The following is a 14062-nucleotide window of genomic DNA, read 5'->3' as shown; positions in this document are numbered from 1 at the left end:
GAAAAAGCCTTAACGTTTGAGCACGTGACGGTAGCACGCCAGTAATTCTCTTGAATATTGTTCAGGGTCCTCAGAGGTTTAAAGAGAGAATTATTGGGGTGTTACATAAATTTTCGAATGTCCAATCTGAAATTTGAAAAATCGGATTAGGTATCCTACTTTTTGGGTTGAATTAGTCGGGTCGCGGATCGGATTTTTGGCACACCCCTTGTGGGGTCAAGTCAAATCGACTCGGGGCAAGAGTAGGACTCAAGTCTGCAATGTTTTATTTTTTGGTGCAACTCCAAGTCTCCAATGTGTAAAAAAAAATGAAAATGAATAACAAGAGTAGGACTCCAAGTCTCCAATGCTTTCGAGGAAATTGTGTATCTCACAAAATAAAGGCGAGCTGTAGGGCATCAAACTAGCAAGGGAGCTCCTTCTATTAATCACTTGTTTTTTTGCCGGTGATGTCTTGTTGTGTTTTAAGGCCACACTAAACTCATGCAAACTTGTTAAGAGCTTAATAAATGAGTTCTACCTAATCTCGAGTGAAGTGATAAATAACAACAAGTCTTTAATCCTGTTTAGTCCTAACACACCACCAAGGTTTGTTAGGATTCTACGGAAGCCTACTGGGGTGAAAAATAGCAAGGAACTTTGTACCTATCTTGGTTGCCCGATGGATGTGGATGGAAGATCAAGCTCGAAGTTTGCATCCATATTAGAAAAAAAATTATCTACAACATCTCTTCTTGGAAGTTTTCTAATCTTCCTCATTCGGGAAAGCAAGTTCTTATCAATAGAGTTTTGGTGGTTGTAATACCCCGTATTTTCATACGTATTTTCTAATTAATTAATTAGAAATTATTTTATAAAAGGGTATTTTAATAAATTTATTATTTAGAGCCAAAATGATATTTGAAATGTAATTATTATTTTGGATAAGATTTATTATCCATTTATCTTATTTTAAAAACCGGATTATTTATATATTTCGGATATTTTAATTAAAGAAAAATTATATTTTATTAATTATATTAAATAGCCGAAAATTCCCATTTATTTAGCTAGGAAATTCGGATTTTCTATGTATAGAAAATATGATTTTCTTAGTTATTTATTGGTGAATAATTGGTATTTAATTAATTAATTATTTAATTAATTATTCTATATTATTTACACAATTATTTTTATTCCTTAAAATCGAGCAAAATCTTCCTAAATACTACTAGAGAAATCCGAAAATTTGAGCTATGGAAAGCTCATGATTTTTGGCCCTCTTGTATTATTTTAGGGGAAATTATTTTGGTAAATTGTATTTTTAATTATCTCCTAAAAATCTATTATTTTCCTTAATTCTATTTTTTCATCTTCTTAGTATTTGATCATCATATTTTCTTACCTTTATTCCTCTTGATTATTCCCCAAGTAATCTTCCTTGCCATATTATTTTTCATGACAAACATACCTTCCATATTTAATTATACACAATCATCTTAATATCAAAACTTTCCATATTTCTTTCATTCACTTCTCCAAGTAATTCCATAAACCCTACTTGTCAGAATTCTTCCCACATTCTCTTGCCATAATTCTTGCATGAGCTAGCCTATAAATACCCCTCCATACCTCTCACATTCTTCACACCAATTCTCTTCTTTTCTTCTCCTCTTCATCCCGTTTATCTTTGAAGCCAATTTTCGGGCACTTGTGGTCAGTTTTTTGGGGTATTAACGTTTCACAAAAGATTGTTTCTCTCGAAAAAATCCTTGAGGTTAGGCTCAAGAATCACGCAATTCGGAGTTATATCGAAGGAGTTACAGCCTCTGCAAGTTCTGCCTATTCTTTCCAACACAAATCCAATTCTTTTGTTTTCCTTGGTTTCTTATCTTTTCTTCTTCTCTTCTCTTATTCAATTATTATTATTATTATTATTATTATTATTATGGGAGATTTATAAAAATTATTATGAGTAGTTTTAATTATATAAAATCAGATTTTTAATGATGTTTATGAAAATTAATTTAAAAGGTTCATGTACATATAGTTGGGGGTTTTTAATTTAATTATTGTGATTATTTGTTAACCTTATATTGATTAAGGTTATATTTATTTGTAGGGTGTGTTCGATCAAGATTCTTGAGGTTCCTTTTGTGTGTTTTTGCTAAGCAAGAATCAAGGTACGTTAGGTGGCTAGATACCTTGAAAGTGATCGGTATGAATAAGCATGTTTGAATGCTTTTTGATGATTGAATTAAATTGAATTATGATTTATGAAATAAAAGCATGTTTAAATAAATTGGTTTTGATAAATAAATTGGAGTATTGATTTTATATCATGTTTTGAATAATTAAAATTATTGTTCGTGTTTAAAAGGTTTGATTTTGAAAGCATGTGGAATTAAATAAAAAAGAGTTTAGATTATTATTATTATTAAAAGTTGGAATTATTGGATTTAAAGAGGATTTATTGAATTATTATTATTAATGCTTTACAAGCATGTTGGTAATCCCACTATGCGAATTTGGTTTATTGATAAGGCCTTGGACTTTGTATGACCAGGTCTTTCCTCAAGAATAGCCTTGTAATATAAGGGTACTAGCTTGGGGGGTGTGCACTCTTGGGTGAGGAATTGGATTAAAAGGAATTGGTTTTAAAAGGAATTGGTTTTAAAGGAATTGGATTTTAAAGAGGAATTGGTTTATTGAATTGACTATTGATATTGATTATTGAAATTGGTTTTGAAATTTTTGAGTTGGAATTATTGGTTAAATTATTGGAAAGGATGGAATTGATTTCAAAAGCATGTTTGCTAATAAATTGAGTTTAATTATCTTACACTTATCGTACTTAGCATATTTTGTTAATCCGTATTTGTTGTTTTGTTTTGGTTCGCCCTGTTTACCTTAATGGTAAGCAGTGTTGACTAATTTCAGGTGGAGTCAATAATTGAGCATATGGAGTCCCGGAAATGGTTTCACCTAGATTAGGAAATGTTGGTTTTTATGTTTATTTTTGAGTACTCATGACAATGGTTACTATTCATAGTCTATTATTTATAAAAGAAGAGTATTGAAGTTTTCCGCTGCAAAGTATTGGTTTTGTTTAGTAAGTTTGAGTAGCCTTGCGTAATTACGCGGCGGTGATACGCCTAAGTCTATCTCTACAGTATAATCATACTAGTATTTCCGTAGAGGGAGATTTGGGGGTGTTACAGTGGCCCTAGCTCATCACATTCTCTCCCTATATTGGTGCCCCCAACTAACCTCATCTAAGATCAACTCCACAATAGACAAATTCTAGTAGGGTGCTGGGGAAAACTATAATAAACCATGTTACAAAAAAAAAAAAGAATTTTTCTATCTTCCCAAAGATGAAGGAGAATTGGAAATCAAGGAGATACGAGCAGTTAACAACAGCCTGCTAATGAAGCAATGCTGGAGAATGTATAAAAACTCTAATCTCCTAGCAAGCAAAATTTTTGAGGCAAGATATGGTTCTGACCCAGTCTCCTTAGACATGTCAGGGGGAAAATCCATAGAGGATCTTGGGCAGCTAAAAGTATGATAAGAGCAATATCAGTGCATAAAGAAGGTATAGGGAAGAGAATTGGGAATGACACGTCAACATCCATAGAGCAAGACATTTGGGCTAATAAAAGAAGAATTCAAGTTAAAGGTTTGCAGACAACCAACATATTTCCAAGGTAGCTGATTTCATGATAAACTCAAGACAATGGAAAGCAAGCATAATATGGAAGAGTTTCGATACAGAGGTAGCTAATTAAGGATATTCTGGCTATCCATCTTCCACAGCAAGATCAATAGGATGAATACACATGTCTTATGGATAAAAAAAGGAGAATACTCGTTCAAAACAAGATATTTGTTTCAAATAAGTAAGGACAAAGCTACAACACGGTAACTGAAGGATTCTAACTTCTGGATCTATTTTGGAAGCTAGATCTCATGCCGAAGTGGAAGATGTTTATGTGGAGGATAGCTTAGAACATTATCCCCACTGGTGATAATCTTATTAAAAGAGGCATTGGAGTTAATGGCATCTTCCCCTTTTGCAACTCAGAGAACAAGAACATGAATCACATTTTCAGACGTTGAGCTATCACTAGGAGGATTTGGCTGCTTCCCCTCTTGGTATTATATCTACTAACCCTTGTTTTTTGTCTTGCAGAGAGTGTAACAAACTTCATTAGCTACTTCATGCAAAAGGAGAATAATGATAGCCAACCCCTTACTCACATGGTTTATTACAACTTTGTGGTTAATTTCGCTTCATAGAAATGAAATCATTTCCAGAGGCGTGAATGTTAATCCAAGTGGAATATTGGACATGGCATAGTCACACGTCCAAGAGTGGCAGATTGCAAAATTGATTAAGGACCCCCCTCACAAAGATTAAGTGCAACATCATCAATCCATAAAGGATGCCTGTAATATGGAAGATATGGCAAGCTTCGAGGAAGCCTATCCTATCAGTATGTGTTGATGCAACCTACAAGATGGATAGTAAGGGTAATAGCAATTATTGGAAAGCATCAACGTCATGGACAACAGAGGAACATGGCAATCACCTTCTAAGGGGAACTTCGAGGGTGTATGCTTCTACCCCAAGCCAGGCAAAGGGTCTAGCAATCCTCAGTGCTCTTAGGGAAGTTCCAAAAATCTACACCAATCTTGTGATTAAATTAGATGCTGCAACAGTGATTAGAGCTCTTAATCGTTTATCAACGTCAGAGGAAGAACTCAAGAATGTTATTAACGATATTGCTGCAGCAGCACATAAAAGAGACTTTGTAGTTTGTATTAAGGTAGATAGAAGCAGAATGAATGTGGCCCATAATCTTGCTACTAATTAAATGTAGGAAATATGGGTCCCCCTTATGATTTATGTATAGAAAATTTTGAGTTTTTCTACCACCAAAACATCCTATTTTGACTTTTGCTACCGATTGAAAATTTTATTTTATTTTGCTACCTTCAAGAGTTGTAAAATATAGCTTTTGCTACCACTTAACAGAATCCATTAAGGTTCTATTAAGTAGGTCCCAATATTTAACTAAATAATAATTTAATTTATTAAAAAAAAACTTAAAAAAAAATAAAAAAATCTCCAGCCACTGCCTCACTGTCAGCCACCCTCCCCTTTCCCTGTGATGGTTGTCGGTGCCCGAACGATTTCCCGACGCCAGCGACCCCTTCCCCCACCCACATCGCTCATGGCCTCGACGAAATTCTAGTCTATTTTAATGAAGAATTCTTCCTTCGCCTTGATTCCGTCATTACTCCACTGCCGATTTTCTCTCCCACTTTTGCTCCAATTACTAGAAACAATGGCGTCAAATCAGTGTTTGTTCCTATATAAGATCTGAATTTGGAAAGTAAAAGTAATTGGGAGGAGGATGCATTATTTTTGGTGGATAAATTAAGTGATGATTATAAAATTTATGTAATGGGTGTTGAAAATAGAAACTAGGTAGTGCTGTAGTTGTGGTAGAGGTGGTGCAAAGGTAGGAAGATGAAGAAATACAGGTAATTTAGTTGGAGTTGGAATTTTGGAAAGAAAGGAGGGTTTGATAATGATAAAAAGAGTCAATAACGGGTAACATGAAAGTGGGAAAGGGTGAGTAATTGGGAGAAGGGTACAATTGACGCTTTCTTGCCGGCGGATTTAAGGTATTCCTGCGTTCTCCCTGAGCAAGTTCTAGCGCCGAGAGTAGGAAAAAGGAGGGAGGTTGGTAGCGTGGGATGAGGGAAAGGAGAGAGAGTGGGGTTGCCGGCGCCAAGGGATTTTTTAGACCCACTTATTTTTAGATGATACTGAAATATTATAAAAATTTAAATGGGTAACAAAAGTCAAAATGGTGTAACTTAGTAATTGCAAAAGTCAAATTTTCCTTATATATAACCACTGTTTAAAAAAAAAAAAAAGAAAAAAAAAAAAAAGAATAACACAAACACGAATAGTGAAAGGTCGCACCATAATTTGGATTAAAACAACAAAATCCGAGAACAGAAATCAAAATTCTGGAAAATAAAAAATACTACTAATTGCATAAATTGATGGGAAACTCAGAAGATGCTATTTTATCTCTGCCTTGTTCTCAAAGACCCCTCTTCTCTCTTTCTCTCTCCTTTTTTTTTTCTCTTGATTTAGGATTCCAGATTCGAAGACCCCATTAAAACCACAAAAAACTTTTGAACAAAAAGAAGATTGGAAATTTTTATTGACCCAGAAAGTTTGATTGGATTTTGGAGTTGTATACACAACATGGGAGGTAATGGGAATTTTATATATCCACCCTAGATCGTTAAATTTTGGATTTTTTGATTTTTATTACAGCATTTTATCCTGTTTAGTCAATTTGGGGGAAATTTTTAATGAATTTTCATACAATTTTATGAGTTTAATTTGTGTAAAATCATTGTTTTTGATCTGGGTTTGCATGTTTTTCATGTAATATTGATGTATTTTTGTTGAATTTTGTTGGGAATTGGGGGTTTCTTATGTTTATTGAAGCCAGTTTATATTGCTTATTTTTATGCTGATAATTTGTATGAACTGCTAAATTTTTGTTGTTCAAACTGCTAAATTAATCGTATTATTATGTGTATGTTGATGGCATGTTTACTGATTATTTTGTTTGTCAATTGGAAATCTATGAAATTTCAATTGGTATCACCTTTTTGGTGTTGGATGAAAAAAAAACCATTTTTTGTGTAATAAATTGCTTGTTGTTCAAGGATTGATACCTTTAACGGAAGGGCAAATTATGTGAAAGGTTGTGGATGATTATCGTCGTGTTTGTCGGATTTCGATCTACACATTGGAGTGAACCTACATTGTGTTTTATTTGTTCTTTTTATACATTAGTTTGATTGTCATTGAAATGTGAAAGTAGGACCTCATTGAAAGTCAGATAATCTGTGAGGCACCTTCTGGGTTTGTTGTTGAAACTAGTGTTTATAAGATAAGAGAGAACAAGTGTTGGAGATCAATGTGATGTGCTGTATCTCAACTGGATGATTCTTGAGATATTATCGCATGATAAAGGCGCTTTTATGAGTATATACTGCTGTTCTCGTCTCTACTGTCGTCTCACAGATAGGATCTGAAACTGCGGAGTTTGCTGATAAAATGTGCCATAATCAGTTTAATAGTTAGCGTTTGGATGATGTTGTTACACCCACCTTGTTACTGAATTTCCAATTAAGGATTTAGTCATATTACTGCGATGTCTTGGTTGTTGTCTTTTGGATGTATAGTATAGACTAAAGAATCAACGCTTTTGCAAGTTATGATTGTCTTAATGAGCAATATCATCTTTAATACTTGTGTCAATGTAAAACCGAAACCTGGCTATGCCACCGAAATCATCATTAGGTACTCTCCTTGAAATCTTGCTTATTTGTCTTAATGCTTTTAGTTGGGTGTCATTTTGGTTAAAGATGTATTAAGCACTATTTAGATCCGAATGGGAGTGCTGTTGGTCTATACTGAAAACACACTTTCCCATGGTTTCCATCTCGTGAAAAAGGATTATTGTCTAGCTTGTTAATAATTATGTTCAATGTTTCAGATTCTAGCGAAGTACAATGTGAAGAAAGTAAAGCACTTCCTGAGAAGAACAAGAGAAGGCGGTTCAAGACACCATACCAACTACAAGCTTTGGAGGATTTTTATAATGGTTTAAAATCTTCTTGTCTTTTGACCTTCCCAAAATTAAAACACTCTATCATTGTGGTCAAATGATTGATGTCTTTTTCTTTTGCCTTTTGTGATTCTTTATCCAGAACATAAGTACCCAACTGAGTCCATGAAGGCAGAGCTTGCAGAGAATATAGGTCTGACCGAGAAGCAGATTTCTGGATGGTTTTGCCACCGCAGATTGAAGGATAAGAGAATCATAAATGGTGAGCTAAACCCACCTGGCAGACAGGAACTTTCAAGTGGTGTTATACAAGATCGTGGTAGTGGGCTAAAACAGGATTCATGCAGTAGTACCAAACAAGGTGATTATAGGCTTGCTGATTTGAGGGAGGTCGAGAGTCGGAGGTTTGGTAACAGTGATTTTCCCGCTGCCGAGATAAACTATGAGCAAAGGGTGCTTGATGATGGAGTTGAGATGGATGATACATCTTCAGAAAGTAATTCAGCTTTGCAGGGAAGCTTTTACCCCCATAAAAGGAGTTCTTTGGAGGTCGAAACAACAGAATATCAGGCACCAAATGGATTTATAGCTCAAAACAAGAGGCGTGTGGGACCCTCAGGATACTTGAAAATCAAGGGTCAGACGGAAAATGCTGCTGTAACTGCAGTCAAGAGACAACTAGGAAGGCAATATCAAGAGGATGGTCCTCCCCTTGGGATTGAATTTGATCCACTTCCTCCAGGTGCATTTGAATCACCAAGCAAGAATACTAATTCTGGTAAGTTTGTTCTCCTCATCATATGGTCTTTTATCATGTCTTTGGTGAACTTAAATGTTACAATGCAAATGAATTTGGAATTTTGATCTTGTTTTTTTACTTAAAACTTAAGAGAGTGAAGTCCTGACTTTGACTTCCTGTCAAGTGTCAAACTTGAGGTGATTTTATCCTTGATGATTGTATGAGTAATTCATGGCATGTGGTATAAAAAAAAGTTGTTCCGCTTTATTATGTAGTGCTTTGATGGGATTTTTCTGTTGAGGGTCCAAACCCTTATGTTCATTGTAGTTGCAGTACCCTGGGACACTTTTTCCGGACAAATTTTCTTGAGTGTTGTATTTTGCTTTGTTTAACTTGGCCAAGATTTGTTTCTGGTCTTATGTGATTTTTCATCATTACATGTATCCCGATGAATGATCACATTGCATTTCATCACCAACTCTTAAGTTCTTGGCTCTTTTGCTTCGTTCTACAGATGCTTATGGAGTTTCAGTACCTGTTGGCTCTAGCTCTCTTGACATTGGTGCCTTTCACAAGCGACCCAGCCTTAGCACAGTAAGTGGAATTTTGATATTATTTTTATTTTTATAATCATGTTTAGGTTCAGGTTTTTACTTTATTCTGCTTAGAGGATCTGGCATAGCAACAGATTTAAGAATTATACTAGGAAAGGCTGTTAATGGACACAAGAAAACAATCACCTGTAATGAACTGGGTATTTGAGATATGGTAAAAGCAGGAAGAAGAAGTTGATTGATCACCAGGCAAACTGCTGTACTATGTTTTAGTTAAGTCTGATATAAAGAAATGCTAGAGTATATAATTGATATGTTCTTTCACATCTCTCATGCAAAGTTTTTGCTGTTATTTACATTCTAGTTAAGTTGAAATTCAAAGCATCTATCGAGGGGAAGGAAGAAAAGCTCAGTGCTTTTGTTCCCCTTCTGTCCCTGCCCCCCTTATTCTCCCTTTGTTGGTGCTCAAGGAAGTACTTTAATTACATTATAGCCCCCTTATTTTAATTAATTATTATTCTGCCCCTAGAAAATAATTCCAGTGATATTGAATATCTCATCTAACTGAATATCCATGATGTGGTAGTGTGGTACTCGTAACGAATGCCTAGAAATTAATACTAGTGATATTTAATGTCCCATCATATATGTATTATGAATGCTTAACCTCTCCTTTGCTTCATATATGCCTGTGGGTGGGTACTGCCTTACTGGGAAGTTTTTGTGTGTATTGAAATATAGTTACTTCTTTGCTCTTATACTATCTGCAAAGTGCAAACTGACTTGTCTATTGTTGCAGATACGAAATCAGGACAAGTTTGTTGCTCCTGCTGATTACAGATCCTTGCATAAGACAGACTCAGAAAGTTTCTCTTACCGCCAACCTAAACAGAAGTCAACTTATCCTAATCAAGGACGTGTACTTCCAGCACATAAATCATCTTGTGTGGCTTCCTACTCTGCTAGAGAAAGCTCAGATTATGATGGCAGTATGAACAACAGTATCCTGCGTAAGCGTGGACCATCGGGTATGGGATCTGATTCCTATGGTGGAAAATTTACTAGTGAACCAGAGGAGCCCTGGCGGAATGATTATGACAACGTGAATTCTGTGGCTGTCCGTACAAGGGAACGATTAGATTCCAGGTCTGCTGCTGCACCAGTTAGGAATAAGGACCCCATAGGTAAAGAAGACAGAGTACCACCTAGCAGGATAATGAAGGTGTGTTTAGATCCGCATCTTTTCATTTTATTATTTTTTAGCCTTTTAAATCTGTGAGTGGGATGAGCTATATATTGAATTTTAGAATAATTTAAGGGATGGCAGGATGAAGAATTTTATGCGGAGAGAAGACCAATAGTCGATCATCATGATTCAATCAGATTGAAAATGAGTCCAAATGAGCTTAGAGTGAGATTCTGCCTTCAACAAAATTTTATGTTAATTTCTTACAAAGTATTATCTTGCATATGGTTGTGATGTTTTTTGTATGCATTTTAAGGCTGTCAAAAGAGGGAGAGAAGAGTTGCTGCAGGAAGGTTATGTTGCTATCAGACCATCATCTCAAGAGCCACCGCAGTGGTCAAGACAGATCAGAGGGTGAGTTAAAATAATTGTGTATTTGTCTAAATATAGCCTTTGTTTTTTTGATCTTTTGTTTTGTTATAGTACCAATGTCAAGTTAAAATTTTGTACCTTGAGATGTATGATAATATATACGTAAGGTCTACATGAAATTTATGATTTATGATTGGATTTTTCAATATTAACCTGCTTAGAACAAGTAATGGAGTCGTGGAGGGTGTGGGGACAATATCGAATCATGTCTTGTTCTTGATATGTTTGAACAGAGGGGGTATGTAATGATTGTTTTATTATTATGTCTCTTAAGTCATTTGTAAAGAGCTGATATGGTATCTACTAGACCCTATTCTCAACTGAACTTTTCACTCATCACACTGCTGCTTGCCTGCTTTCTATGTTAGCAAATTTACTGTTTATGTAAGATTTGTAAAGGGTTACTTACTACTTAGTTGACCTTATAAACTAGCAGACAGTATGGAAGCAACTAACGTAGATATAACGTTTTTCTTTTCTTCCTTTGCTTTACCAAAACTGGAATTTTGTTCCTTGCAGACCAATAGAAATGCCATCGAGTTTCAGTGAAGATGAAACTGCAGAGACTAGCTCCTCTATGGACTGAGAATATGCATTGTCAACATGGTAAAATTTCAGATCAGGCCTGGCCGAAAAGAATTTAAATGCAAGTGAGCTCCAGTTAGGGTTTGATGAAAGTGTTTGCACCCTCAGAAAGTACATTGGTGGGTTGTACAGCTTGTTAGATGGAACAGCATTGCTCTATGCCCCCATCAAAGTCCAAACCATGTCACTCTCCCCCCCGCCCCCCCTCCTGCTCCGTTAGCGATGTCCCTTTTTGGCAAGATTGCTTGATCAACTTTTGTCGTTGAGATTGATCACTCAATCAATCCTGGCCCTGTCATATATTGTGTAAATCATCTGATTTGTTCTTGTTTAGAAACTAATTTTGTTATGCACCTGCAAGTTACGTTGCACGTGCTGTTTTGCCTATGTCTCGGCTTAGGTTTCTTTTGTTAGTGTTGATCAATCTATCTGTTTTCCAGTGTATCTCATGTGTGCTTTTAATTTGTTCATCTAACTGATAGTCTGATACCAGTCATACCACCTTACATACCGCGAAACATTTACCTACACTATGTTTTTGAGTAGCTATACTACATAATATGTACCCCATCTTACCCATGTAACAAACTAGATTTTATCACTCAGGAAAAATGATAGCTGTAAAAATAATTGACTTTGAATGTAAAAACAGATTATGACTTTGAATGTATTCTAACACAATACATAAAAAGACTAAAGATAATCAATTAAATTTCTCTACCCATGTTTTTTCGAGGACTTGCTTTCACTTTAGCTCAAAAGTTAGTGTATGGTATGAATGTATCTGTGTCTGCATGTTATCTGTATTAAACAGAGTTGCGAATAGTAGCTAACAAAGTGTTACATTGATACTTCATCCGTTATTTATCTACAGCAACAATTGAATTTTCACGTGTTCAATGTACTCCGTATTATTTTAACTATTAACATCGTTATTATATGTACTCGTATTTCCTAAAGTATTATACTAATGGTATACCTTGAGATGAAGTAAATAATTAAAGAGAATAGAAAAAAGAGAGTAGTTAAATAATTAAAGAACAAAGAAGGGATCTCCCTAGTGTATTTCTTAAAACAGACAAAATCTAATAACTAGGTGGTCTAAGACCTTAACCAAAGCTTCACTTTGATACTTATATTTGGTGCTTCTTATAAATACCCCCTTCTATGATTATCTTTATATATCTCATTTTGTGAGATATGTCGATAACAATGTAGATGAAGTTTGATCTTAGATAACACCATAGTCTTTGATCAACTAAGTTATCGGCATCCACACATTGCGTTGAGCTTACAATGTCGTTTATTTGCAGTGAAACCATGACTCATGATTGTACTTAGTAGAAGTACTTCGAGACTGAGCTAGGAACCGATTGTATGAAGAAGAAAATCTAACATTCTTGTACTGTAAAGCAAACAAACCAACAGTACTATCCAACTAAATGATTATGATCTTTAGGACACTATTTTCTTCATTCTAGACCTGACCCAATAAACTATATTATGTGGGGATTTTGCTACTAGGATCTAGCTACTTAACAAGTTGCCACCCCACGTTTGCTAAGTTTCTAAATGTAGATTGGATGCATGAAAAAGTTGGGTCCAACTATTTCATAAATTATTGGATAGTACCATTATGCAAACCTATGGGGTTTTTAATCAAAAAAAGGTTTCTCCACTTTTTATTACTACAAATCTAACTAGTATAGTCAATTTTAGTTAGAGTAGGGTTGGTCTAGATAGGACCACTTTTTTGCACATACAATACATCCTTTTGGGATTGAATATTGCTTATCGTATTTAAAATGGGTTATTGTTAACGTTAGCTGTATATTTAAAAGAGAACTGTATTAGTTTTTGTGTTGTTTTCTAATAACAAAAAATCACTTTTAAATTGAAAATAATGTGGTGGATTATGTACGCAAACTCTAATGATTTCTTTTCAATTCCTCCTTGTATAGGTGCTTTAGCTTCATCTTTAAAGAATGTGTACAGTTGTTCATAAAATAAAATTAAACCAGGTCTTTAATATCTTAGACAGTGCCTTTTTGTTGAGTCTATGAACAAACTCACATGTGAGTGAAAGTGTTGTCCCACATTGAAAGAGTATAAAAGTGAATGGAAGAATTGAGATATGCATCCCACATCAAAGAAAAAATAAAGTGATGTCCACTCTATAAGGCTAAGAAGCTATTCCCCTCATTACAATATGATTTTGAGGTGAAACCTTTTTAGACTTATACAGTTGACACCCATAACGAATGCGGTAAAATTCGATTTTTTAGTGTTTTCCTTACGCAATTATAAAATTAAAGTTCAGAAGCTATACACCCAAACTACCCAATTCAATTATGACATAATTCATGCAAAACGCAACATAAAGGGTAGGACCATTTGATCAGTTTGATGTTACAAAAAGTTTGTAGAAATTTTGAGACTTGTCCCCATATTTCTTGATAAAATTTACTATCTAAAGTTTGTATGGCATTAAAGTGGACCTTAACAAGGGCATTTTGTAAGACCTTAAAGTCCATCTATTCTTTGCACATGGACATTATTCTTGTTGATAGGGACTAGGGAGCCTTGAGATTACATCCATGATATTGAATATTTACTTGCTCAATAATGTCATGAAAAACTATAGCACATGACATAGATTGTAGTAAGCAAATGTTGGATGCCATAATTTTTCTAACCTAACTTCATAAATTAATTATAAGTGATAGTGTGATACCTAATTTGGTCGAGCAACTAAACTTATGTTGTTAGATTGATTTTAAGTTACCTTTCGATTTAGTGTAAGTGATTTTGATGTAAATTATTCAATAATTTTATAGATGATACAAATTTCATAAAATGAGTAGATGATTGATGTACAATATAATTTTTTTTTTTAAAAATGATTTTTCTAGTA

General features: G+C 34.6%; 1 protein-coding gene across 2 annotated transcripts; it reads left to right on the top strand.

Moving 5' to 3' along the window:
• Window positions 1–5958: 5958 nt before the first annotated feature.
• On the top strand, window positions 5959–11592 carry LOC145575927 (uncharacterized). 2 transcript variants are annotated; one of them, XM_081633718.1, is made up of 8 exons: window positions 5959–6278; window positions 7581–7688; window positions 7795–8430; window positions 8906–8985; window positions 9745–10167; window positions 10273–10356; window positions 10448–10545; window positions 11083–11592. In XM_081633718.1, the coding sequence occupies exons 1-8, from the start codon at window positions 6272–6274 to the stop codon at window positions 11147–11149; spliced, it is 1503 nt and encodes a 500-aa protein (XP_081489844.1). In that variant the 5' UTR covers window positions 5959–6271; the 3' UTR covers window positions 11150–11592. The 2 variants fall into 2 exon arrangements, with proteins under 2 accessions (XP_081489844.1, XP_081489843.1); XM_081633717.1 differs by having other exon boundaries at window positions 10264–10356.
• The last annotated feature ends 2470 nt before the right edge of the window (window positions 11593–14062 follow it).

This window comes from Chenopodium album, chromosome 13 (genome assembly GCF_948465745.1).
Source record: "Chenopodium album chromosome 13, dcCheAlbu1.1, whole genome shotgun sequence".
Lineage (NCBI taxonomy): Eukaryota > Viridiplantae > Streptophyta > Magnoliopsida > Caryophyllales > Amaranthaceae > Chenopodium > Chenopodium album.
This window is presented reverse-complemented; position numbering and strand designations above follow the sequence as displayed.